This window comes from Choloepus didactylus, chromosome 7, assembly GCF_015220235.1.
Source record: "Choloepus didactylus isolate mChoDid1 chromosome 7, mChoDid1.pri, whole genome shotgun sequence".
In the NCBI taxonomy this organism is placed as follows: Eukaryota; Metazoa; Chordata; class Mammalia; order Pilosa; family Megalonychidae; genus Choloepus; species Choloepus didactylus.
Genome location: NC_051313.1, coordinates 4,605,429 through 4,632,353, shown reverse-complemented (window position 1 = coordinate 4,632,353; position 26,925 = coordinate 4,605,429). Strand labels below are relative to the sequence as shown.

At 50.6% G+C, this 26,925-nt stretch overlaps 1 protein-coding gene across 6 annotated transcripts in view; it reads left to right on the top strand.

Annotated features, from left to right (window-relative positions):
- Positions 1-26,925, top strand: part of AIG1 (androgen induced 1) — a 231,146-nt gene that overhangs the window by 166,851 nt on the left and 37,370 nt on the right. For 4 of the 6 annotated variants that reach the window (XM_037844379.1, XM_037844377.1, XM_037844381.1 and 1 more), the window contains one exon: positions 6,904-7,019. The exons of the other annotated variants lie outside the window; for them this stretch is intronic. In XM_037844379.1, the coding sequence (XP_037700307.1) occupies positions 6,904-7,019 (116 nt within the window). The remainder of the gene's footprint in view (positions 1-6,903; positions 7,020-26,925) is intronic. 6 annotated transcript variants of the gene reach the window in all.

The window sequence follows — 26,925 nt, the reverse complement described above, 5'->3', positions numbered from 1 at the left end:
CCGTGCTGGGGCTCAGGAAATGGACACTGTTCTCACTCTTACACACTCAACATTTATGCACGTGGATCGGCAGTGGGGGAGCGATGCAGACAGGTGACAGAAGCCAGGCAGACGTGCTCACCTGTCAAGTGTGTGTTTGCCGATGCTGACAACTGGCTTTCCTTCTTTACCCTGTTGTTTCAAGTTTTAAAATAATGGAGAACATTACAGCAGACGGGAGTTGTAGGAGAGGAGGCTGCCGAGTGTGGGAGAGCTGAAGGGCCGTGGAGAGGATGGATTCCCTTCGCGAGGGAGAAGGGCAGAGAGCGGGCAGCCCAGCCGTCGGACCCTCTTTCCTCCAGCCCGTCCTCCGCCCTTTCTAACAGGAATATCCCAGTGTGTCCCTGCCACTCCTACAGGCCTCGGCCCCTTCCTGGAGCTCCTCTCCCACGGGACAGCGCTGCAGAAAGCCCCCCGTGGTTTGGCTGATGCCCGCACCGTCTGAAGGGAACTCTTGGTGCCCATGGGCACCCTGAGATGCTGACCGTCCCCAGCGGGCCTTCCCGAGCTGTCGCCAACTATTTCTTCTCTCTGGCCTTGTGAGGGGACCCCTTCTTTACCCTCTCTCCTGCTCTGCCAGCCCCTGCTCACCTCTAAATGCCCAGCTCTAACGTCCCCTCCGAGGGGAAGGGTCTCCCGGCCCAGGCTGAGCAGGGCCCTCCCGCCTCCACCCCCACGTACATCTGTCTTTCTGCATCTGTCTCACTGTTCTGGAATCGTCTGATTGTCTGAGGGCTGTAAGTGGAGGTGCTCTGCTGTGAGAACCACAAATACTCGCTGTCGCTAAAGAAGGGGGTATTGGATCGCTGAAACCCGATGTTAGATTTTAAGGTGCAGCACGGGTCGTGTCTGGCATCACGGCCACACGAGGAAGAGCTCCTTACCTGGCGGCCCACGGGAGAGCGGAACTCACGGCCCAGTGGGCCTCCCAGGGGCGCACAGGCCCTCAGCAGCTCTGGGCGCCGTGATGAGGAGGGGTCACAGGAGGTTCTGAGGGACCCCCACCCACACTCAAAATGCCTATAAATGGAAAAGTGAGGGGAGACCAAACCTCCCTGGCTGTGCACGTGTGTGTGCGTCTGCAGGACCCAGGCAGCCGCCGGGCGCCTCACAGTGCAGCGTGCGAGCACCAGTGCGTGTCCCTGGGGCCCGACTGCAACACCGTCTCGAGGCAACTGTTTCTGAAACATAGGCTCTCTCTTAACTGCAGAGATAAGCATGTCTCTGTTTAATGCGTGGCCTTATTTTGTTGATTTGTCCTCATTATTAATATCCTGTCCTCAGAGTCATTGGGCAAATGCTCGCGCTGGTGAGTCCCTGGGAGGAGTTTCTGGGGCCCTGGCAGAGGCCGTGTGCTGGTTTGGATACATCGTGTCTCCCTAAAAGCCATGTTCTTCAATGCAGTCTCGTGGGGGCAGATTTATTAATCTTTCTGATTAGGATATGACCTCTGGATTGGATGTTTCCATGGGGATGTGGCCCTGCCCATTCAGGGTGGGTCTTGATTAGTTCACTGGAGGCCTTTAAAGGGAGCCGAGAGAGACCTCTGGAGGGACACCTGGGAGCTGACAGAGACGCTCAGGGAGCAGGTGGTTTACATCAAGCTCCTTGAGTATGTCATACTGCTGCGTATATTTCCTACGATCAAGGATATTCACTTATGTCCCCACTTTAAGTGCAGTTATCAAGTTCAAGAAATTTAACATTAATATAAAGCTAAGCATCTATATTCCAAAAATATCATTTTGAATTTTCTCTCCCCCTTTGTTAGATCCCTTCTGGGATCATGTATTGCTTTTAATTGTCATTGTCTCTTTAGTTTGTTTTTTTTTTTTTTATGTAATTGTGGGAACTTATATACAATATAAATGTCTCCCAACCTCTCACAAGCACACCCTTCAGTGAAATTAACCCCATTCACAATATCACGTTACTCTCACCACCTTCCATCGCTGAAACTTTCCCATCTCCCAAACAGAGCCCTCCGCCCATTATGTAGTAACTTCCCATTCCTTCTGCCCCTACCCCTGGCAACCTGTACTCTACTTCTGGTCCTTATGAGCTTGCATATTTTCCAGTATTTTCTCTGTGGCTTAAATTCAACATCTTAAATCTATAATGATCTCCTTTGCTTTGATACCAATTTAACTCGACAGTATACACAAACTAAGTTCCCATACCCCTTCACCCCCCCCACCTTTGTGTAGTTCTGTCACAAATTACATGTTTATGCATTATGAGTCCCAAATCACTGACTTCCCATTACATTTTATGCATTTGCCTTTTAAATCCTGTAGAAGTACAAAATACAGTAGCACTGACATTATATTTACCCATGTGGTTACCTAATCAGAATCTTTATTTCTTCATGTGGCTTTGATCTATTGCCTAATGTTCTTTCTTTTTAACCTGCAGAACTCTCTTTAGCATCTGTTATAGGGCTTGTCTAGTGGTGACACAGACCCTCAGCTTTTGTGGATCTAGGAATGTGTTAATCGCTCCCTCATTTTTGAAAGATATTTTTGCCAGTTATAGAATTCTTGGCTGGCAGTTTCTTGTTTTCAGCACATTAAAGATGTCTTCCCCGTGCCTTCTTTCCTCCGTGGTTTCTGGTGAGAAATTGGCACTTAGTCTTATTGAGATTCCCTTGTGTCTGACACATTGCTTCTCTCTTGTGGCTTTCAGAATTGCCTCCTTATCTGTGACGTCTAACAGTGTGATTATAAGATGCTGCAGTGTGGCTCTATTTGGGTTCATCCTGTTTGGAGTTCATTGAGCAGTTTGGATGTGTATATTCATGTGTTTCATCAAATTTGGGAAGTTTTCAGCCATTATTTCTTTGAATATTCTCTCTGCCCCTTTCTCTCTTCTCCTTCTGGGACTCCCACAGTGCATGTATTGGAGCTTGATGGTGTCTACAGGTTCCGCAGGCTCTGTTCACTTTTCTTCATTCTTTCCACTTTCTGGTCCTCAGGCTGGGTGCTTTCAGTTGTCTTATCTTCAAGTTCACTGACTCTTTCTTCTGCCAGCTCCAACCTGTTGTGAACCCTTCCAGGGCATGTTTAATTTCTGTGGTCTTCAGCTCTGCTTGGTTCCTTTTCATAATTTCCATCTCTTTATGGATATTCTCTTTGTGTTCATCTATCATTTTTCTGATCCCCTTTAGTTCTTTGTCCATAGTTTCCTATAACTGTTTAGCACCATGTTTTTAAAGTCTGGTAGGTCCCAGTTCTGGTCCTTTTCATTGACTGTCCCTAGTGCTTTAACTTTCTCCTCTGTCTGGTCTGTCTCTTCCTGCTTCCTTGCATGCTCTGTAATCTTTTGTTGAAGCCTGAACATTTTGATATTTTAATGTGTCACTGCTGGAATTTAGACTCTGAGGCATCTATTCCTTAAGCTTGCGTCCAACTACTGTTATGGCAGAGCTTTCTTTGGCTGCCAGGAAATAACAAAAATAAATAAATAAGAAGAAGGGAAAAAGAAAGCACCTTTCCGAGTCCCTGCCGATTGACCCGTGTGGGTGTTCTCCTTCCGGGCTCAGCCCACGCAGGGCATTTAGAGAAGGACTCCAGGCACGAGCGTAGGGGCCACCAGGTCCTTTGTGTCTTGGGCACGCGTCTTTGGCCCTAGGACCTTCCCCTTTCGCACGGTCCATCCTAGAGCCAGCCGTCCCTTGACCATTCTCCCAGAGCGTTCTATAGGAGAGCTCAGTGAGCTGCCTTCTACCACAGGGCCCGACACACGTGCTCCCAGAATGTGCACGAGGGAGTTTTGCACCCGGGACCAGGGCTGTGCACTGGCTCTGTGTGGGACGGGTGAGCGCTGGGGGGTGCAGCCAGGGTGTCTCAAGATCCTCCTGCGTTTAAGTGACCATTTTCTTGATTCAGTGTTCACCCATTGCTACAAGTCTTTAACTGTTTTCTGGGACTTTGAGAAAGATGTTTCCAGCAGTTCTTAGTGGTTGTTCAAAACTCCTCTGAGGAGGGGAGAGGGTCAGAGCTCTGAAGCGTCTCACTCCACCATTTTGATCGGATGACTTTTACCAATTTTTTCATTTCTAAAACTTTAGTTATCTGTAGGACAACATTTATATTTGTGATAAATATTTTGCAAGACGGAGATAGAGATCTATCTGTTACCTATTTATGGATAAACATAATTTGCATTATAAAATTTCAAGGAAGGGGAGAGATACACAATCTTCAGTCCCTAAAATTCCTGAACAATATGCTGCTACTCTGATTTAGAGTTCCTTTCTCCTGAGCTTTGCCAGTGGCCAAACTTGCTCATGCATAGTGTCTTAGTTTTCCTGATCTGCTATGACAAATACCATGCGGTGGGTTGGCTTAAACAACAAGCATTTATTGGCTCCTGGTTTTGGAGGCTGGAAGTTCAACATCAAGGTATTTCTTCTGGAAGCATTCTGGTGCTGACTTGCGACAATCCTGGGTGCCTGGCTTGTGGGTGCATCTCTGTCCCCTCTCACACAGAGGTCTCTCCCTCTCTCCTTGGTCTCCAGCTTCTCCCTGGGCCTTCTCTGATGGTCAGGGTCTCAATTGCTTCTGCTTGTAAAGGCTCCAGTAATACGGATTAGGGCTCAGCCTGATCCCGTCGGGCCACACCTCAGCTGAAAAACACCTTCACTTTTGTAGATGTTTGAAGATGCTCATACCCCTAGACACGTACTGAGAGTGAGAACATGTCTTTCTTGGGTTCACTATTCAATCTCTCACACGGCCAGACACAGAAAGGTCTTTGTCAGTGGTTACTGCACTGATGGAACAAGTAGCTCCTTTTTAGTAGTGATGATGCCAATGGTGAAGTGATCGCAAAGGATACCCCTTTGTCAAAGCACTTTGCTGAGTGGCATCATCAAAGTCTGCTCTTGCCCTTCCAGGGATGACGCCTAAAAATCAGCAAATAGGTTGACAAAGTAATGACCTGGATAACCAAGAATATTCTGATTGGTTATTTGGACTGATATACAGTGATAGAAAAATGGATGACTTTCTCCTTGGTTTGGAGGGATGAATGGACAAATAGAGTTTAAATAGTTTTCAGTATTGGTGAATCCAAAATGATGAATCCCGTCATTGTGCTGTAGTCCACACAGTCCGTTAGAGCCAGCAACATCTTCAGCAGAAGGGGGTTTGTCTCCCATGTAATATTTGGTTGGACATAGCCTTATTGCTAGATATATGTTTTAATTTTACACAAATGCACCTTTGTAAAACTAACAATGACGTCTTAGACTGGCCATTCAATCTAGGCCTGTGTCATCCGAGGTGACTAGATTGTAATGGAAAACCAGGAGATTAGATCATAAAATACAAGCCATCTCTGTATAAGCACACTTGGACATTTTGTGTGGTTCCCTTCAAAGCTAATCATACTATTTTAAAATAATGATAGAGAAACAGTGGATGAAGAAATAGAAAACTGCCCAACTGTGGAATCACCCACCTGAAGTTCTTGAACTGCTGTATTCTAGTCACTAATGTATCGGCAAACAGAACGGTTATTTAGGGGAGAATATTTGAGGCAAAGAATTACCACTGTCTTAATATTCCTTATGAAATCCTGCCTTTCTATTTTTTTCTATGCATAGAAGCAGTAAATTGCTCCAAAGATGTTCACCATGCTATCCCTGACATGTCTTTTCCCTGCCCATACTACCTGCTACCTGTTTCCATTTTACTAAAATACTTACTGGTGTCTGACAATCCCAGCATCCCATCTCCTGCCTTTTTCTTGAATATGAAAACAGTACAGCAAGAGCAAGCAGAGCTTCTTTCTTGCTGTTAAGGAGGCGCTAAATGGAATTAGAATCTGCAGTTCCCTTCCGCTATTTTGTTTTCTTGGAAAACTCTCCATTTAGAAGTTAAATATCTTTCCTGACCCAGCTCTGCCTAAAAGATGTGCTTCCCTTATGTCTTTTCACCAAATTTCAATAGCAAAAGTATTCAGATCTTTGAGGGGTTTAAAAATTGACTTTCCTTTCTTCTTACCGTATGAAAGGAATACATATCATCTCCCTCCTGGCTCACTGAACTCGGTACCTAGAGTAGCCTCTGTGTCAGAAAAATATAAATGCTTGCCCCACTCCGCTGCTTCAGACTCTGCCTTTAAACAGTCTAGCTAAATCCACTACTCCTGGCACAAGCTTTCTAGAAGCCCGTGTGGCATTCTGTGTCACTGGCCTTAAAGTCTTCATGAGCTTGGACTACAACAAAATAACTTAACATTCAACATTCAGACCAAGACTTCTTTCCGCAAAAAAATGTTCATCGTGACATTTTTAAAATCTGAAAAAGTGAAAACATTACTATTAATGTCCAAGAACAGGAATTGATTAAATAAATTATAGTAGATCCTTTAACTGGAAATGTAGGCAGCTATTGTGAGCGTTGACATTACAAATGATTTCTAAAAATGGCATATTGAAAATTCTGCTACAATGTTGTCATAATTTTTTAAATTATGCACAGAATGATCTCCACTGTGTCTAATATTATGAATAGGCAGAAAGAATAGAAGGAAAAAGAAGAAAATGTTAGTAGTGTTTATCTATATTCCTTTCTTATTTTCCAATATTTTCCCTCCATGTATCTCTGTATTATCAAATTTCCTATAAAGGACATACATAAAATAAAATTGCAAAAATTAACACCGAGAAGAAAAACACCATTGGAGCAACGGCTGTGCTCCATGTTTTCATGTCTCTTCTGCCTCTTTGGCAAGCCGTGTGCTGCTCTCTGCTGGGAGCTTTCCTAGGAATTTACACCCTCCACTCTCCTTCTGGAGCAGAAACATTTTGAGGGCGATGCTATGACTTTGTGTCACCTGCTCTCTGTTCTTTTTCAGCACACAACGGTTTTGCCCTTTATATTAATCGAGATGAGGACGTCACACCATCAGTATCCCAGCAGGAGCAGCGGGTTGGCCGCCATATGCACCTTCTCCATTGGCTACATACTATGGTAAGGACGGGGCCTGCGGGGCCTTCGTACCCTGTCAGACTCTGTGCTGCCAAATCGGGGCACAGACTTCATCACGGGTGTAATCGCTCACGGGCTCACCCCGCGCGCCTCATTCGGTCCGAGACCTGGGCTTTGTCCCGTTCCCCCAGATGCTTACATTTTTAGACAGCATCTGTCAGGCCTCACACACAGGAATTTGTTGAACAATCCCATGTAAGCAGTGCTGCTTCCCAAGGCTGCATTCTTCAACCCCTTTTCAAACTAAATGTTCTTCTTGGACACCAGTTTTATTGCTTAAGGGCTTCTATGCCTGAGTGTTTTGTTGTTGCTTGTGTCAGGGGAGGGGAGCTTGTAGCAAATGAGAATGAGAACAGAGGAAATGGCTCTCACAGAAGTGAATTTAAACTCTACGTGAAACAAGTGAAATGTACATTTTCCTGAATCTGTTCAAAACTATTCCAGAAGTAGCTGTTACACACAGGGATGTACTGAACTGCTATTTTTTTAAAAATATTTCAGTAAATAAACCATAGGAAATCTACATTTGGTCTACAGGTGGGGCACTGTCAAGCCACAAGTATGAGATGCCAAATTTATCTGATAGAAGTTTTTGCCTGGCGAGTTTGCTTCACTTTAATTTCAGTTCTTACCACGTTTTAACATTTTGAAGATGATGTATGTTAAGAGAGAGAAGTGCTTAATTTCCCTTACACTTCCGAGCCCCCCTTGATGTGTGAACACACGCTTACGATGTCCCTCCCGCTGGCGTGTGTGTCCTGAGCATGGGTCGGTGTCCCCTCGTGAAGCCTGGGCGCCCGGGTAACTTTCTTCAGCACCCAGAACCACCCTCTTGCTGCCCGGGTCCTGGAGCGCCTGGGAGGCCCAGGTCAGTGGAGCACAGTGCTCCGGGCAGCCCAGAAACACAAGACGAGGGTCAGGGCCGTCTTCACAGACGCACGTGAGTGACCACGCAGTGCCCCGGATCTGGGCAGAAGGGGAACCGGTGCCAGCAAAGCTGCTGTGTGCCGGCCACAAGGTGACACAGCCAACGAGCGTGAGGGAAGGTCCATCCAGTGTCGGGCACATCACCAACTGGCCGAAGACCGCTCACCAGGCCTTTTCCCAGGCACTTTCTGGATTCTTTTTTTCTCTCTGAAGCCTTAAGCATTGGATTTTTTTTGATAGAAAAGGAACAAATGATCAGGGCTCCCAGGAGAAGTGTGATTATAGACTTGTGCATCTTTAAGACTGAATTGATGTGCCTTATGCATGTGAACCTGGTGTTCAAATGACTGCTTTCTTTCCGAAGAGTCAGGAAGGAGCGCTGCACAGTTATTCCGGGGATAACACAGTTATTCCCCCGTGTTTAAAACCTCTTTGGAACTGCCTGTAGCATTTGCTTAACAATCAACTCCTCATTCCCCCATCCCCCCAAAATAAGGTTCATTACTTTGTGCTCATGTTTGCTTACCTGTGGGAAGGGATATTCTTTGCTCCGAGGCTGCTGGGTATACTTTTGCAAATTTGTTTCTATGCCCTTAAATTATCTGCATCTTGTAGCACCCCATGGGAACAGGTGCTTTCAGATGGCTTTGTCCCCTGTGAGCTGCGCTTGCCTGGATATGTTTTCACGCCAACCCACAGGTGCGCTCAGATTTGTTCCAGGAAAGCTTTCAAAGTTGATGTTCCCCATTGGTGTTCTGCCCTGGGCATTCCCAGCTGAGCCTGCACCCTGTGTGTGGGACTCTCCCTAGTACCTGAGGGGCTGCACTGTCTCCTGCTGGGTGCAATGCAGAGGTCCCTTTCTTCTCTGAACAGCAGCCTTATCAGGAGTTAATACGCCACTGTTCGCTGGGGTTTCTTTGGAGCCACACACCATGCTGGAGCTGCACAAATATTTCATTTATTCCTGAAACAACCCTTCCACCTAGGTATTATCTCACCTGTTTTAAAGAAGAAGCAAGTAAAGTTCTGGGAGATTCTGAGATTTGCCCCCAGGGAGCACCCCCAGATTCCTACCAGAGCACACAGCCGACCCTCGCATGGGGCCTGGGGCTCTACAACAGCCATACTTTCTGCCACTTCTTACCATAGGAAGGGCGGCTCTGTGGGTGAAAGGCCTGAATGAGTTTGTAGTTTGGATTTTGTTTTGTTGTTTTGAGAAAATACATCCTAGTGGTTAAGCCCCTTCCTGGTTTGGTTTGGGCACCTCCACTTGGTCTTTCTGGGCTGTAGCTTGTCCAGACCTTACCCCACGGGGTGGTGCAAGGACCCAGTCACTGTACGTCCAGCTACGGCACGATGCCTGGCACACCATGAAACTTACTAGATTTACTGTCGCCAGATCTGAGAAGCTCCTTGTCCATTATAGGAAGAGCATGTCATGTTTCCTTATCAAGGGACTGAGAAATGTAGACACGTGGCCACAAGTTCTTTCTCATCCTCCTTCTCACTAACACATACTCTGAACTTTGCAAACAAACAACTCTAAAGAATACGAAAAATAACCCATCTGCCTGTTTGTCTTTTAAGTGTAAAGAGAACTGTTAAGTTGATAGCAGCTTAATTCACAATAGCCAAAAGGTAGTAACAACCCATGTGTCCAGCAAAAGTTGAATGGATAAATTGAATGTGGTCTAACCATTCCACAGAGTATTATTTAGCCTGAAAAAGGAATGAAGTTTGTACATCCAACAGTACAGATGAACCTTGAAAACATTATCCTGAGTGAAAGAAACCAGACACAAAAGAATAAATATCATATGGTTCCACTTTTGTGAAATACCTAGAACAAGCAAATTCCTAGAGACAGAAAGTAGATTAGAGTTTACCAGAGGCCAGAAGGAGAGGAAATGGGCAGTTATTGTTTAATGGGGGGAGTTATAGCTTCTGTTTGGCAGAATGAAAAAGGTTGGAAATAGATAGTGGTGATGGTAGTTCATCATTGTGTATGTGATTAACGCCACTAAATTATAGACTTAAAAATAGTTAACGTAACGAATGTTATGTTAAATATATCTTGTTACAATAAAAAAATTAAAGAAAAAAAGAGAAAAACTGCAGAAATTTTCTTGCTGGAGGACTGTGATGGTTAAGTTTGTGTGTCAACCTGGCTGGGTTCTGACGTCCAATTGCTCTGTCACGCAAGCCCTGGTCTGATTGCTGCTATGAAGTTATTTTGCAGATTTAAATTGTCTGTCAGTTGATTGCCTCCATGGCTGATGGCATCTATAATCTGCAAAGGAGACTGCCTTCAACCATGAGAGACGTCTCACTGCATCGGTTGAAGGCCTTGACGAAATTGCTAACGATGTCAGCAGGGAGAAGTTCCATCTTTACTCCAGCCAGCCAGCTTCTCCTGAAGAATTCGCCAACATCTTCTCTAGTGTTCCCGCTTGCAGCCTTCCCCATGGATATATCCTGTGGTTCTATCTCCCTGGAGAACCCTAAGACACGACAGGAGAATGACACTCAGGTTGATGGATCTCCCGAGAGGGGACATCCTCCCTGCCCACGATGGAGCCCCGTCCAGGCCTCCTGGTGGCCGTCCATCTGTCTGTCCCGGCCACATCCCCCAGGCACCTCACACCCCTGTCTCCCTGCAGCACCTCCACTGCTTGTCCATCTGCAGGACACAGAGAGAATGTCTTGGTCCACCAGGGCTGCTGTGACACATACCACATGGAGGTGGCTTAACCAACAGGACTTCGTTGGCTCACAGATCCAGAGGCTGGAAGTCTAAAGTCAGGGTGTCTGTAGTGTCTGGCACAGGCCGGCTGCCGTCCTTGGGATCGCTTGGCTTGTGTCTGCTTCCATCGTGTGGTGATGGCCTTGGTGTCCTCCTGTGGCTTCCTCTGGATTCTGGCCTCTAGTAATACAGAGTGAGGCCCACCTCATTCAGATTGGCCTTATCTAAATAGGATCTTAGAAGAGCCTATTCGCAGGTGCACCCACACCCTGACTGATAACAGCGTCTCCAGGGGGTCCTGGTGACGCTGGGTTCACACCCACCGGACAAGGATTAAAATCAAGAACATGACTTTGGAGGGGGTACGTGATGCAACCTACCACAGAGAAGAAACCACCTGGGACCCCACAGGGGCTCAAGCGTGAGGTCTGCCACCTGCCCCTGGCCACCCCCTCTCGTGGTTTCCCTCAGAGCCACCTGAGGCCCCAGTGGCCCGATACACACTGACCACTTCCTTCCAGAAAGGTCCAGAGCTGGAGGTGTTTGTGAAGGGGGAAGGGCCCTGGGAGCCTCTTATCAGGGTAAATATTCCTTTCACCTGCTGGGAGCTTATTTAAAGCAAACTAGAGTTTTCTATTATCTCAGGGCCCTGAAGGTTTTCAGTAAATTCCATATTCCAAATCCCATCATCCCAAATGCGCCCGTTGTATAACTTTCCAGCCCAGAAACAAGGATGTTCTTTCTTCTATGATAGAAACCTAAATTGTCTCAAATCCAAATCCTGTCTCCCACCAAACTTGCTCATCTCTCAGTCATGCGATTGTGAATTATTTTTATTTTCTTGTTGAGACTTTTCTTTCCTCAGGCTTCTGCTGAGAACATACATTATTTTTAAGCATAGAAAAAATTCTAAAAAGTATTTTTTTTTTAAGTTTTAGAAAGAGTTTTTGGCCATGAACAAGTAAAACTTCTAGCATAAAATTTGAACCCTCTTCTCTAAGAAAGTGGCACGTTAGACCACTGAAGCTCCCACTCAGTGAGATGCTGCGTCACGTTTGACACCTGCCAACGTGTCCTGTCCTTTTCCCAGCATGTCCTCTGCTTGAGCCCCGCTCCGCCACGAGTGCCCACCGTGGCTTCCTTTTCCCAGCATGCCCTCTGCTTGAGCCCCGCTCCGCCACGAGTGCCCACCGTGGCTTCCTTTTCCCAGCATGCCCTCTGCTTGAGCCCCGCTCCGCCACGAGTGCCCACCGTGGCTTCCTTTTCCCAGCATGCCCTCTGCTTGAGCCCCGCTCCGCCACGAGTGCCCACCGTGGCTTCCTTTTCCCAGCATGCCCTCTGCTTGAGCCCCGCCCCGCCACGAGTGCCCACCGTGGCTTCCTTTTCCCAGCATGCCCTCTGCTTGAGCCCCGCCCCGCCACGAGTGCCCACCGTGGCTTCCTTTTCCCAGCATGCCCTCTGCTTGAGCCCCGCCCCGCCACGAGTGCCCACCGTGGCTTCCTTTTCCCAGCATGCCCTCTGCTTGAGCCCCGCCCCGCCACGAGTGCCCACCGTGGCTTCCTTTTCCCAGCATGCCCTCTGCTTGAGCCCCGCCCCGCCACGAGTGCCCACCGTGGCTTCCTTTTCCCAGCATGCCCTCTGCTTGAGCCCCGCCCCGCCACGAGTGCCCACCGTGGCTTCCTTTTCCCAGCATGCCCTCTGCTTGAGCCCCGCCCCGCCACGAGTGCCCACCGTGGCTTCCTTTTCCCAGCATGCCCTCTGCTTGAGCCCCGCCCCGCCACGAGTGCCCACCGTGGCTTCCTTTTCCCAGCATGCCCTCTGCTTGAGCCCCGCCCCGCCACGAGTGCCCACCGTGGCTTCCTTTCCCCAGCATGCCCTCTGCTTGAGCCCCGCCCTGCCACGAGTGCCCACCGTGGCTTCCTTTCCCCAGCATGCCCTCTGCTTGAGCCCCACTCTGCCACGAGTGCCCACCGTGGCTTCAGTCTGCAAGTGTCCATGCAACTTTTCCCGATTTCCCGGTGTTGGAGACTGGGCTGAGTGGAAATGACGTGGGATAAGTCCCTCCCATCCCGAAGAGACTGTCCTTCCCTGGGGCCTGTCCTGCCCTGGCCATCGACCATCGGGCCACGTGTGCACTCTGCCATCCCCTCTGCCCACCCGCCTTCCCCAGCCTGGTGGGGGGGAGGGAGGATCTGGGCTGTCTTGAGTTTTGGGCCCCCCACACTCGCCAAAGCCAAGTGGGGAGACTCTGGGAGAACCCTGCAATATTGGGGCAGACAGGTTCTGGTTTAGGAAGCAGGCCAGTTCACCTTCCTTCTGCCCTCCCCCACTCCCCACAGGAGAAAGGCTTGGGAAGGGCAGGGGAGGGGTGGGAGGGCTGCCGTAGGAGAGCCCCCCGGTGCCCGGGGTGGAGGCGAGTGGGTTTCTGGGGTCTGGGTGGACATGGGGGCAGGTCACTGACTTGAGCTGCTGGGATGGGGGTACGCCCAAGGAGGCCAAGCCAAGGCTCGAGGTCCCCAGCAATAAGAGCCTGTGGGGAACGAGGAGGGGTTGTGGTGAGGTGGCCCCAGAGACCCCTGCAGGAAGGAGTGTCTGTACATTAGCCTCATGGGAAAGGGGATTCACTGGAGAAATGGGCCCCACTGGAGTGACCCTGGGTGCGAGGCGGAAAGATGTCCGCCCTGGGAGGGTGGTTAGGGGCACAGGTGGTGCAGAGAGAACAGACGGGTGGCCACAGCGTCCACAGGGGCCTGAGAAGTGGTGGGATTGTGCATGTCGAAGGTAGAGTCATGGGATTTCCTACCAAAATCAAACTCCAAACTCAGCAATAATGTTTTAACCTTGGTGTTGTCAAAAGAAACTGAGGCACCAATAATAACCAGTGACCAATGTAACAGCTTGATTGAAAAGGGGAGAACCCAAATCAAAGAGCCTCAAGATGGTTGGCAGGTTACACTGGCTTATAAAAGCAGCTGGGGGGTTTGTGGAGGGGACGTTGCAGTGATTGGGTGACATCTGGGTTCCTCATTGTAAAGGCGGATCTTAGAAAGCGGGGAGCAGTTATACATTGGCAATTTTACCTTGCTCATCTATTTCTGATAGGTTCTCCCTATTGGACTGAAACCAGCTTATTTCCAATTTTGCTTAAACTGCAACTTTCCCAGGATACAGTCCATTTTCTCAGCAAGCACTTACTTTTATTATTGTCTTTAGGAAAACCCCATCACTTTTTGGAAAGGAGGTTGCTTCTGGTAGTACCAATGAAGGGAACCATTTATTTACTTATTTATTTGTTATACTTTTTTTGGTAAAAAAAATTCATAGGTGTACAGAAAAATTGTGCAAAAAATGCCGAGTGCCCATAGACCCCCCAACACTGTGCCTTAGTGCGGGACCGTTGTTAACAATTGATAAAAGAATGTTATTAGAATTATACTTTTACCTATCGTCCACGGTTTACATTAGGGTTCACTCTTTGTGTTGTACAGTCCTGTGATTTTTTCCCCCAATTTTTATTCTAGTAACATATATACAACCCAACATTTCCCCTTCCAACGCCATTCCAATAAATCATTCCGTGGTGCTGATCACGTCCAGCGTTTGCGCTGCCATCGTCCCCATCCGGCACCAGCACGGCGGCTGTTTAAATAGCAGTGTGGTCGGCAGAGCGGCGGCCCCCAAAGACGCCCTGGTCCCCAGAGCCCCCGAATGTGTCACCTCCGACGGCAAAGGGTCCTTGCCGCTGGGATGGCTCTTGCGATGGGGAGGGCGACCCGGACCACCCCGGGGACCCGACTCAGCACGTGGGTCCCCGACATTAGAGGGGACCCAGCCCGGCTGCCGGCCCCAGAGCGCGGGGCCCCCGGAGCTGGAACGGGGACGGATGCGGGGAAAGGCAGGTGGGCCTCGGCAGGTGGCTGGGACCACTCGGTCCCCGCGAGGCCCGGCCCCAGCCCCTTCTCCCGTGGACGTGAACCTGCTCCGGAGGTGAGGGCGGGGGTCTCTCTCAGTGCCCCCTTCCCGGGGGCTTTGGGCAAATGACTTCTCTTAGCCTCGTTGGGAACCAGCGGCTGCCCCGCGGCGTTGCTGTGGGGGTCGGAGGAGCACAGGGGCTCCAGGGAACGCGGCGTCTCCCCTGCCCCGGGGCTGAAGAGGCTCCTGCAGAAAGGCCCGTTTTCTCTCCCCTCCCTCCGTGCGTCTCGCTCTTTCCTTCTTTCCCTCACACACACTCTCTCTCTCTTTCCTTCTCCCTCCCTCTCCGTCTCCTTCTCTCTCTTCACCGCCCTTATTTTATTTTATTTTATTTTGTCTTAGCCTTGGTCCTGCTTCCTGGGCTCGGGTCTCCTGGCAACCTCTTGAGAATACAAAAGAGCTGCTGCTTGCTCCTACGGCTCATCTATGACTCTACTTTCCAAGCTCTGCTTTCCCCCGAGAATTGAGAGTGTCGTTTCTTTCCCATCGTTGCCTGTTTTCCCAGGCACTACATTGGGAGTGCGTGATGGCTTTCTCCTCTCCTAGGGAGGAGACCCCTCCTGGCCCGGGGGCTGCCGAGAGCCTGGCACTCACTGGGCCCCTCGGGGTGGCCACCTGGGTCGAACGAGCTTCTGGACAGAAAAGGTGTGTGTGTGTGTGTGTGTGTGTGTGTGTGTGTGTGTGAATCCATCTCAAGTCCCAGGATTTGAGGTTTCGTCTCCTCCTAGCCCAAGGGCTGGGAGTTCATGAGGATCTAGAATTCCCCCCCAAATCGAGTTGGGTTGGTTATGGCCCCCATCCCCTCCACTTCCCTTCACCAACCCCACCCCCGTCTTCCCCCTTGTCTCCGGAGTCCCCGAGTTGGGTGCTGTTGGAGCCCGTGGTGCAGCCCTTCCAGGAGCTTCCGCGGCTGGCTCTGCACCCGCCCCTCACCTGAGCCTCGGCCTCCCCAGCCCCGGCAGGTGGCCTGGCCTTTCACTGCCCGGAGGAGAGAGGAGAATGGTCAGGGACCCCTCGGTTTCTCCTGCCCCCCACCCCCGTGAGCGCAGGGGAGTTTCCCGCCCATCAGCAGCTCTCCAGGGGCCTCCCCCCTCCCAGGCCCCACCTGCCTCCCCGCTGATCCTTCCCGCCAGCACCTGTGCTCACCTGGTCCCATCTCCACCTGGGAAGGAGCTACCCCTGGAGCCACCCCCTTTGACCGCCTCCCTACTCACAGTCAGGTGTCTCCAGAGGGTGGTCACCCCTCTTCTCCCATCCCACACCTGAAGGATAGCCCAGGGGTCCGTGAGCCAGGGGGCCCCAGCCCACGTCCCACTCCCGTCGCGTCCCGTATGACTCCAGGTTCTCTCTGGCTTCTCCTCCTCATCCTCCTTGGCAGGCCTCATCCTTCCACCCACTCCCTGATGCTTGGTGTTTAGGCATCTGTCATGGGGCTGCCTTCTGCTCTAATTCTACACTTTTCCAGGGTGAGCTCATCCACTACCGTAGCTATGTGATCCAACCATAGGCTGATAACCGCCAAGGTCACGTCCAAGCCGGGCCTCTCTGAGCTCCACACCTGCATATTCACCTGCCCCTAATGTGTCTCCTCTCACCAACACTCCAAACAACATGTCCAAAAGGAACACATCCTCTTCTCTCCCCATGCCCACCCCTCTTCCAGATGTGCTGCTTTTCTCTGTAAAAGCCTCAGCCATTTGTTTGCACAGAAGTCATCCCTGACCCCTCCCTCCCTTCAGCCATCACGTCTGTCCATCCCATTTTTTCCCAGGCTTGTCTCCTGATTTCCCTTGCTCCTTCTAGCTGTTCCTTGGCTCTGCCACCACACTGTTTGAAGCCTCTATCAGGTCTCACAGGTGTAAATGAATTGGCCTCTTCAAACTCCCTGAGCATGCTTTCTCACACATCTCCCACCCCTTCTCCACTTCTTGGCCAGAGAGTTTATTTTAAAATGAAAATACGATCATCAACCCTCTTACTTAAAACTCTTCAACAGTTTGTTTTTTCCAGTTTTTTTTGGGGGGTGGGGGGTGGGGGTGGATATAGCACTTTTATTTTTCCTTACACAGTTAAGGAACATTCTCACCTGACAGGAGAAAAACAAAACATGTAAGTCATCCATCTGGAAGAGCTGAGAAGTACGTACAAAAATCTTATGTAAACAAGAGCAATGCATAAATTTACAGGTACAAATACAAACTGTTTGCAGCTATAGTGAGTAATTTAGTTCCATAATATTCTGCTGGAAACATTGGATTGCAAAGAAAATGGAGTCTTGTAGTCTTGAGGTTCAGATTAGCTATGCTTTCTAAGCCCTGCTGGAAGACTGCAAGAGAGAAGTGACGATTCATTCATAAATTCTTGCCAGCCTCTAGAGGGGTCCAGGAGTTGTCATTAGTGCTCTGTTCAGATATGTTCAGGCCTTACAGGAGTGAACAGCTCACAAGAAATTATCAATCTGCCAAAGAGGCATTGCATCAGGCCAAGACACTTCCTTCCATAAACATGTAACCCGTAGCTTCTATTTATCACACTAAGGACCCAGCCACACGCGTTCAACTTTAGACCAAAGATTCACATTGAACTTCAGAAAATGTATGATAAAGAACAATGTGAAATAGTGATGACATTTCCCTGAGTATCAGGCAAAGACAAGTGTGTTTTTACAAAGGCATATTACAGGTAAATGAGTCTAACAGAAGATGCACCCCGTCGGCAGGAGGATGTGATACTTGTGAACCAGCTCAATCAGAAAGTCAGTGCGTCTGCCCACAGCCCTTTGAAAATATTTTCAGTGGACAGTGGGCAGACCACACTCATTGGAGTCCTACTTGCTAACCGACACAGCTGGAAGGTGGAGGGAGAAGCAAGACATAGCGTTTGCACTCAGAAGGAGCAATAATCATAATTTTAGTTGGGGTTGGTTCAGGGCTGTGACATCTGACTGCGTTCTAAAACCAGCAACTGCAGGTAGAACCAGGAGACCGGCAGAGCCTGCTGCTTTGGCAAATAGGTCCTTCCAACAGGAGCACCACATCTTCCAGGTGAAGTGGACATGCTCTCGTGAATGCCAATTCTATGCCTAAGAAGAAGGGCTGGAAGGAGCTTCTGGATCCACAACCCTCTCATTGCCATGGTGACCTGCTGACCATCCAAAAGCTCAGTGCTCTTCTCCAGGGTGGATGGGTGAGCAGCAGGAGTTGTCTTTTGTTGGATGTCCAGGATAGGGTGGCATCGCTTCTCTTTGTCGCCATGTACAACTTCCTTCTCTGCCATGGTGGTGAAGCCATAACCGCTTTTATTTTTACAATCCCAGGAGAAGTCTGCCAAGTTGCAGCTAGCTGGGCCCAGACCCAGGATAGCATGGGGGCAGGTGCAGCAGCTGTAAATGCCCGTTGTGGGGGACACAGCAGTGTGTGGCCAGAGGCAGCGGAGACGCCGTGGCCAGTACAGCAGCGTGCACAGCTGGGAGGTGAAGGTGTCAACCAGGATCCGCGGCACATGGCCTTGGTGTTTGTTGGAGTGACAGGGATCTCCCTGCAGAAGGAGTGAGGCTAGATCCTTTCTTGCTCTGGGCTCATCGCCCATAGGGTTATCCTTCTGTGCCGTCCCTGCCCTGCCATCCTGGTGCTTGGGCACTGAATAATGGGGTGGCACAGCACAGCAGTGAGCATCCCCAGCCGAAGCAGCTTTGCTCAGGCCCGATCCAGTGTTGCCCTCTCGTTTGCTGCACACAGGTTTATGGGGAGGAGCTGGGAGAGGAGCGGCGAGGGCCACTGAGGAGACTTTCATTGCTGAAACCCTTGAGTGACCAAGTCCCAGTGTGCCCCGGCCCCTGCCTGCCCATATGTCCTTGTCCCCTGCTCTTGTCACCACTCGTCCTTGGTTCTCCAGCCACATCAACTTGTTTCCAAGCCTTGGATGTACCATGATCTTTCTTGCCTCACACATGTTCTGCACTCACCTGTCTCTATTTCCACTTCAAACCCTGCACCTAGTTCACTCCCAACCCCCAGAATTTTCACCTTAAGCATCGCTTCCTCCAGGGATCCTTCCCTGACTTCCCAGTCTAGTTTAGGCCTGTGTTTCTTCTTCCCAACAGTTTACTTGTAGTTACTTCTAAATGCCTGGCTCTCCTTCCACAGGGTAACGTCCTCAGGCAGGACCTTCTGTTCCTTGCTCTATCCCCTCCTCCCAGCAGAATTTTTGACAGGAAGCATTTGTTAAAAGCAGAGATGAATATGTGAGGAGAGGATGAAAGTAAGTGTCGAGGTTTGGTGACAGGAAGCTAAGGGGTTGTTACCTCTTGTTTCCTGTTTTCTTTGTGAAATCATCTGAATCAAGGAGTAGAGTGAATGAGATGGACGCTTTGGAGTTGTTTTTTAAGAAGAAAACATAATAAACCCCCATTACCCTCACCCAGATTCAACAATTATCGATATATTGACAAACTTATTTCATTGCTGCCTTTACTTTTGTTGTTTTTATATTGAGCTGTAATTCACATACCATAAAATTCACCCTTTTAAACTACACAACTCAGTGAATTGAGCATATTCACAAAATTGTGCATCCATCATCCAGAACATTTTCATTACCTCGAAAAGAATCCCCCATTCTCCTTGTCTTAGTTTGCCAGGGCTGCTAGGACAGATGCCGCTGACTGGTAGGTTCACACACGAGGAATTTCTGGGCTCTCTGTGTTGGCTGAAGCCCTGCTCCCTCCGAAGTCGGCGGCCTTCTGGCGGTGGCTCGCCAGCCTCCATAACTCAGTCTCTCCTGCCATCGTATGGCCTTCCATCCCCTTCTCTCTCTTCCTGTGACTTGAACTTCTGTGTCCCAATTTCCTCTGCCTACAAGGACTGCAGCCACACGGGATTGAGACCCCCCACCTGCCAAGCAGCACCTTTCATGATCCCCTTTACACAAGTCGACACCCACAGACGAGGGGTTAGGACTTGAGCATGTCTTTCTGGGTACACAGTTCCACCTGCCACCCCCTTTATGCAGCTCTCCCCATCTCATGATGCCCCAACCCCCAGCAACTGCTAGTCTGCTCTTGGTCTTTATGGCTATTTCATATGAGTGGAATCATACAGTATGTAGCCTTTAGTGTCACTTTTCTCACTTAGCATCATGCTTTCGACGCTCCTCATTGTAGCATGTGTCAGAGCCTCATTCCTTTTGTGGCTGACAAGTATTCCACTGTAGGGATGCATCACATCCTGTTTATTCCTTCTCCAGCTGATGGACATTGAGTTGTTTTTACTTTTTGGTTAAAGAGGCAGTTCTCAGGTATAAACTGTGTTTGGTTAGAGGGAGAAGGAGTGACCAGGGGACAGAAGAGCTTCATGGCACAGAGCATACTTGGTTGAAGGTGGAGACCACAGATGATGCTGCATAGTCCCTTAATCTTGGGCACACACGGCCCTTCAGGAGCAAGCTTGGCCTCACCCCGGGTCTCCTACCCCAGCTCTCCTCGGCTGCTTGTAGTTCAGCCTGTGAACCTGTCTTGTTTGCAGTATTCTGTCTGTGACCTTTCCTTCTGGCCTCACCCCTGCCCCAGTCTGTCTTTGGGCCTCAGATCAGAGGTCACCTCCTCCAGGAAGCCCTCTGTCTGGGTTGGTGCTAGTTGTCCCTTCCCAGTGCTCCCATAGCACCCCTCAGCCACCCCATCACAGAACTTATGCCATCCTTTGGAATCTCACCCCAGCCCTGCCAAAGGGCTCCAAGCTGTGGGCAGAGGTCCTGACCTTCCCCAGCTTGTCCCTGAAGCCTAGCACTGTGTCTGGCATCTAAGAATGACTCAGGGAATTGTGAATGAATGAGTGAAGGAATGAATGATGCACACTTTCTAACACATGGATTCAAGAGGGTGGAAGATGCCAAGAATGTCATACAGCAGAATGTGGATGCCTTTCCCACACGATCACAATTGCAGACCCCAAGGTGAATTTTTAACCTTAAGAGTAAGTGAAGGACTGCGGTCGCGGTTACTGCTTCTAGGGGGAGTGGCGGCCGGTAGCTGAGCCCTCAGCTCTCGGGGCTGCTTAAAGGGTACCGGCGGCGGGGGCTCTTTCCCGGAGGCGAGGGCGAGGCGGAGGACGTGGCCAAAGTCCTCGGCGAGAGGCGTGCAAGGAGGGCGGCGATAAGGACAAAAACACTCTTCATCCAGTAGGGGTATGCGCCAAAGAGATTTATTCAGGGGTGATTACAGGTTATATAGGCTGGTAAGAGGGGCAGGGCTGGAAAGGAGGTGAAGTAGCCTAAAATGGCAATATTGAAGGGAGAGGGGCTAGGATTGGTTCTGAGAGGACGCAGGAGCCATTGCAGCGGGCGGGGGTTGTTCTGGCCACGGTGCATGCGCGCTGGCGGTGGCAGGAGCGGCCTTGGCACCAGGGAGTGTGTGGGTAAGATAAGGAAGTGGGGAAAGGGCAGTTGGGAGAAAGGCGGTTTCCTCCGGCAAGCCTCCCCTGCCAGTGGCATTTTGGGTGAGGAAAAGGGAGCTGCCTTGACCTCGCTCCTCAGGCTCGGGGGGGGCTGCAGAGGGCACTCACGCCCGTACCTACTACCCTCCCCAGGGGGTGATCAGGTCCCCTGGCCCAGGCCTGGCAAGCCGAGGTACAAGCTCAGTCCCCGCAATTCCCCTTTCTTTTTTAATTAGAGGAAGAGGCTTTACCGGAGAGGTCCGCTAAGGGTGAGGGAAGGGGGAGGTCAGGGAAGGGAAAAAGGGGTTGACGGTGGTTCAGCGAGGCTGGAGCTTAGTGTTGGTGTGGTGCCCGGGCGCTTGACAATGACTCCGCTGCAGCGGGCTGGGAGAAGGTGAGGGGTTTAAAGTTCAGGGGTTTAAAGTTCAGGGGTTCAGAGAAGCTGGAACTCGAGGCGAGAGCGATGTTCAGGTGATTGAGAAGGGCCTCGCGGTCGGCGGGTTGACCGGTGGCGTTGAGGTCGCGGAGGGTTGGTTGTCATCTTGGAGTGGGGGGCGTCAGAGGTGGCGAGTTGCTGATACTGGATTTGCACGAACGAGGAAAAAATGGCATCTGTTTGTTTTCTTACAAGCTGGACAATTTTGCGTATGATGCAGGGTCCTAAGATGAGAGCTAGAATAATTATTAATAGGGGGCCAAGAAAAGGAAGGATGTATGGGAGGATGGGAGTGAAAAAACTGGACCAATAATTGGTGGCTTCACGATCTCTTTTACGCTTTTCCAGTCCCTCTCGGACCCTTTTCAGGCTGTCCTCGACGAGACCTGTGGAATTGGCATATACACAGCACTCTTCTCCTAGGGCGGCGCAGAGGCCTCCTTCTTTGAGGAGGAGAAGGTCAAGACCTCGGCGGTTTTGGAGCACTACCTCAGAGAGGGAATCGACAGAATTTTTTAGATGGTAAATAGCGTTTTGTAAGTGGCGAATGTCCTCGTCAACAGCCGCCCTGAGGTGAGTTAGGGCGGAGCCTTGACTGGTTAGTGCAGCGATTCCGGTGCCAGTGCCGGCAAGACCTAGGAGGGAGGCAATTGTGAGGACGGTGATGGGCTCTCGCTTTTGCAGAAGGGCAGGAGCTGCAGTTTTTTTCCAGACGGAGGAAGAAGTCTTCTTCGCTGTGATATAAGACCCTAGGGATAAGGACAATTAGGAGGCAAGTTTCTTTATATTCACTGATGATATTCGTGCTGAGACAGGGGGTAAGTCCTGTAGAGGAGCAGAGCCATTGGGAGGAGTTATGAGGAATGAGAAATTTTGCCGAGCTGCTGGGAGATGAGTAGCTGGCACAGGCAGTGAGGTCGGGAGAGTTACTGGAGCGAGGGCGGACGCACTTTCCTGTATAGGAGACTGAATGAAAGGTCAGGGGGACGGCAGAGGTATTCCAATTGCATTCCGAGGGGCTGTCTTCTGTGCTTTCTGAAAAGGAGAGGTTGGAGGCAACGGGCTCGTATAGTGAGGAAGAGGTGGAGAGGCAGAGCCAGCGGGAGGAGGTAAAATTGGGGTTGGAGGAGTTCACTGAGGCAAAGGCGGCTTGGATGAGGCTGAGGAGGGGAGAGGAATAACGAGAAGGGGGCAGAGGAAGCTGGGGTGGTGGGGTTTGAGATGTAGTTGAAGTACGTTTAGTTGGAACTAAGGTGCGGCTGGAGAGCTGTGGAAAAAGAGGGGGTTAATGACTTTGTTGGGACTTATGCCAGAGGGTGTTTTTAATGCAGTATTTTGGCCTGGTTGGTTTACAGCCTCCTTTTTTATAAGAATAAGTGATCCTCGGTCGCCTCCTTTCTTATAGTTTCTGAAGCCTCAAGTTTGACCGAGTAACCAGGAGGGATCAGTGGGGAGCTGCACTGTAAGATTAAGATGTGTGCAGGATCCCTTACTTTCTTGGCTGAGCCAGTTAATTGTAGGGAGTTTGCACCCTGTAGGGGTCCACTTTAAGGTAAGGTAATGATTAGGAACAGGAGGCTTCCAATTAGTGGCTAATGTTTCACACCCCCAGTATGCACAGTAGTACTCGTTGGGGGAATTACAGTACGATTTTCCAGGATTTGAGGATGGGCACATGTAATATTGGGCCTGGGGATCACTTACCTTTCTGGCGCAGGTTTCTTCGACTCTGGAGACAAAGGTGGCGAAAGGCTTACTCGGTTCCTGGAAGAGCTTGGTGAATTTATTAGGCCGACAGGCAGAGTAATTGGCAAATGCTCGTAAGGCGATTTCCCAAAGGATAGGCCAAAAGGTGGCAGGTGCATTAATATAAGCAGACGCATTTAGAAACGCTTCCGTGCCCAAATAGGCTTCGGGGGGATGATAGACTCCAATGGCTGCATCTTGCTCACTTTGCTTAGCTGCTTCTGCCTGGAAGTGAGCACGCCAGTCAACAAACTGGCCGGGGTTAAAAATTGAACGGGCAAGCGAGGCCCAGTCTTGGGGGATGCAATAGTTCATGGCGAGATCCTGTAGTATTTGGGAAGCATATGGGCTACCTAACCCGTCCTCCTTGACGGCCTTGCGAAGCTGCTTGATAGTATCTAAGTCAATGGAATACCAGTCATGCGGCCTCTGTGGGGTGGGGGCAAGGTTAAGAGGAAAACAGCGAAAAGCACGAGAGAAAGGAGGGCGCGCTTGCAGAGGGCCTGGCACAGGGGTGGGGGCAGGGGCAGCGTTGCCCCAAGGGTTGCCTTGAGGTGTAGAAGGCAGCCAGGGGTTGTTAGTCGGCAGGGTGGAAGGAGCGGCGGCAGCTGCCGGTAGCGGCTCCGAGGGGGAGCTCGCCGGAGGGAGAGGCGGGAGTGGGAGGCCCCAAGCGTCGCAAGATGGCGGCGCGGTAGGCGTGGCTAAGACACAAGATGGTGGATCAGCCCCGCCCTGTGAAAGGGTGGGGTTCAAGGCATAAGATGGTGGACTAACTCCGCCCTGTGGAAGGGCGGGGTAAAGCATATGCGGTTTCCGGCCCAGCTTAGGGCTGATGTCATCACCAGAGCATTTCCTCCCCTCGATGGAAGAAGAAGGAGGAAGTTCGCCATCTTGGCGTGGCGCAGTGTTATTTTGTTTTTTGGGAGTCACCTCGAGCGCGTTGTTAATCTGCTCGACTAAGGACTCCGTGTCCGAGTCATGATTTGAATTAGTATCGCTATCTGAATCTGTTGGCTGGGTTGATAGGGCCTCTTTGGATTTAACGGGGCCTCTATCAGGGGGGAGGGAGCCTTGAAGGCAGGAGCGGATGGTTATTAAGGTGGGGAGCAAGCCGGGAGGGAAACGCTTGCTCTCATGTTCCATGGCGTTAGTGACTCGATCAATAAGGCGATCATAAGTAACAGGGTCCCAAAGATGGCAAGTGGTGAGCCATGGGTTAAAGGGCAGCAGGAGATCCCAGTATATCTGCAGCTGCCGGACAGACACTTTACAGCTATGCGTGTCTAGGAGACCCGCCAGAGCACGAACTTGAGGTGCCTGACATGTAGATATACGATTACCCATAGCTGAGGGGAGAGGAGGGGGAGTTGTTCCCGAGCCGGGCCGGCCGGCTGGCAGGGAGGAGAAGGAGGAGTTGTTTATCGAGCAGAGAGAATGAGATAAACTGTGGCTGCAAGGCCGAAGGAGACGGCGAGAGCAGAAAGCAGTGCCCTTTGGCAACGAGAGCAGTCAGGGGGGGCAGTTGCAAAGAGGCACACGGCACCAAATGAGGAAATAAAGATACAAAGAACTGCAGCAAAGTAATGGAGGGGAAGAGGGAGAGTGTTAGGAGGGACGGGGGTCATAGAAGTGCGCATACAAGAGGACGAAGAGAGCGTGGGGGAAGGGAGGAGTTCCTACTGGATGAAGAGAGCGTGGGGGAAGGGATGAGCGGCTTCGGAGCAAGGAACCTCACACGGCTCCGGAAGCGGCGAGGGAGAGGCGGCCCTACCTTGCAGGCGAGGAAACGGGAAGCTGGAGAGGCGTCCGGGCGAGCGGGTGACCTGCCAAACTGTCGTGTGGAGACGTTCCTCACACGGGGCACCAGTTGCGGTCGGGGTTACTGCTTCTAGGGGGAGTGGCGGCCGGTAGCCGAGCCCTCAGCTCTCGGGGCTGCTTAAAGGGTACCGGCGGCGGGGGCTCTTTCCCGGAGGCGAGGGCGAGGCGGAGGACGTGGCCAAAGTCCTCGGCGAGAGGCGTGCAAGGAGGGCGGCGATAAGGACAAAAACACTCTTCATCCAGTAGGGGTATGCGCCAAAGAGATTTATTCAGGGGTGATTACAGGTTATATAGGCTGGTAAGAGGGGCAGGGCTGGAAAGGAGGTGAAGTAGCCTAAAATGGCAATATTGAAGGGAGAGGGGCTAGGATTGGTTCTGAGAGGACGCAGGAGCCGTTGCAGCGGGCGGGGGTTGTTCTGGCCACGGTGCATGCGCGCTGGCGGTGGCAGGAGCGGCCTTGGCACCAGGGAGTGTGTGGGTAAGATAAGGAAGTGGGGAAAGGGCAGTTGGGAGAAAGGCGGTTTCCTCCGGCAAGCCTCCCCTGCCAGTGGCATTTTGGGTGAGGAAAAGGGAGCTGCCTTGACCTCGCTCCTCAGGCTCGGGGGGGCTGCAGAGGGCACTCACGCCCGTACCTACTACCCTCCCCAGGGGGTGATCAGGTCCCCTGGCCCAGGCCTGGCAAGCCGAGGTACAAGCTCAGTCCCCGCAAAGGACAGGAGTGTTGGAGGATAGGATGTCAGGGAAGGAAGCTCTGGGAATCAGTCCTTCCACCAGAACAACTATTAAACAGGCAGGAACTGTCTCAATCAAGTATTTTGAAATTCCACAGCCTAGTAAAACACTATGCAGCATCCAGAGAAGAGTGGAAGGAAGAAGCTGATAAATTTCAGTAAATACCAGCATGGTAAATACCAGACGGTAGCAGCAGCTACCAACACCCATCCCCCAGCCTCACTGCAGGCAGCAGTGGGGTCCTCAGCCCTGACCCCTGGTGCAGCCTGCTGGTACCAGGGTGGGTTATAAAGACCTAGCTCCCCAAGATCGAGGGGAGTGAACTCCAATCACTGATCACTGCTTTCCATCAGCTACTTCAGAGGCTGGGGTCCTGGCTCTGAGAGCAGCCATTGATCCAACCCACCTGGACAAAAGCAACAGAGGAGACTTAAAGACTTTGACACCCTTCCTCAAAACTAAAAACAGATAAAAGGCTGCATTTACCAGACAAGTGCAGAATCAAGAAAAAGCAGCTTCATAGAGCCATAGGAGAAACTCCTGGCACCCTTGCTATCCCCTCCCTCACTTCCTTTCCCAAGGAAAGACTGACCTGGGAAACTCCTCTCCCACTCACCCTGCACCCCACCCCCACCCAGACAAGTAAAGCAGGTAAGAAACAGTTGATTCGGGCAGCATGGGGCAAAGGCTTACCTGCTTTAAGTCCTGCAGTGGAGCACCTGAAGAGAGAAGTTCTGTTTCATTGGGAGTAGAGGGGCATTCAAATTTCTGTAAATAGGTGAGCTCCTAAGGCCACCAACAAACTCAAGCTCAGGACAACACACAGACCTAGAAAAAACAGGAGGGACTCTGCACTTTGCATTTGTCTTAAGCTGACCTTCCTGAGAGTAGGGCTGAATTCCAAAGGAGAGGATCCACCAATGCAAAGCCAATTTGCAAAGACAGTGAAAGGTGTTTTTTATATTGGTTTATTTGGTTTTGTTAGCTGCTGGCACTTTAAAAAAATTTCAGTCATATCGCTATCTGGATATAAACTCAAGAAACAGATGGCTCAGGAACTAAATCGCAGAGTCAACTTTTTAAAAT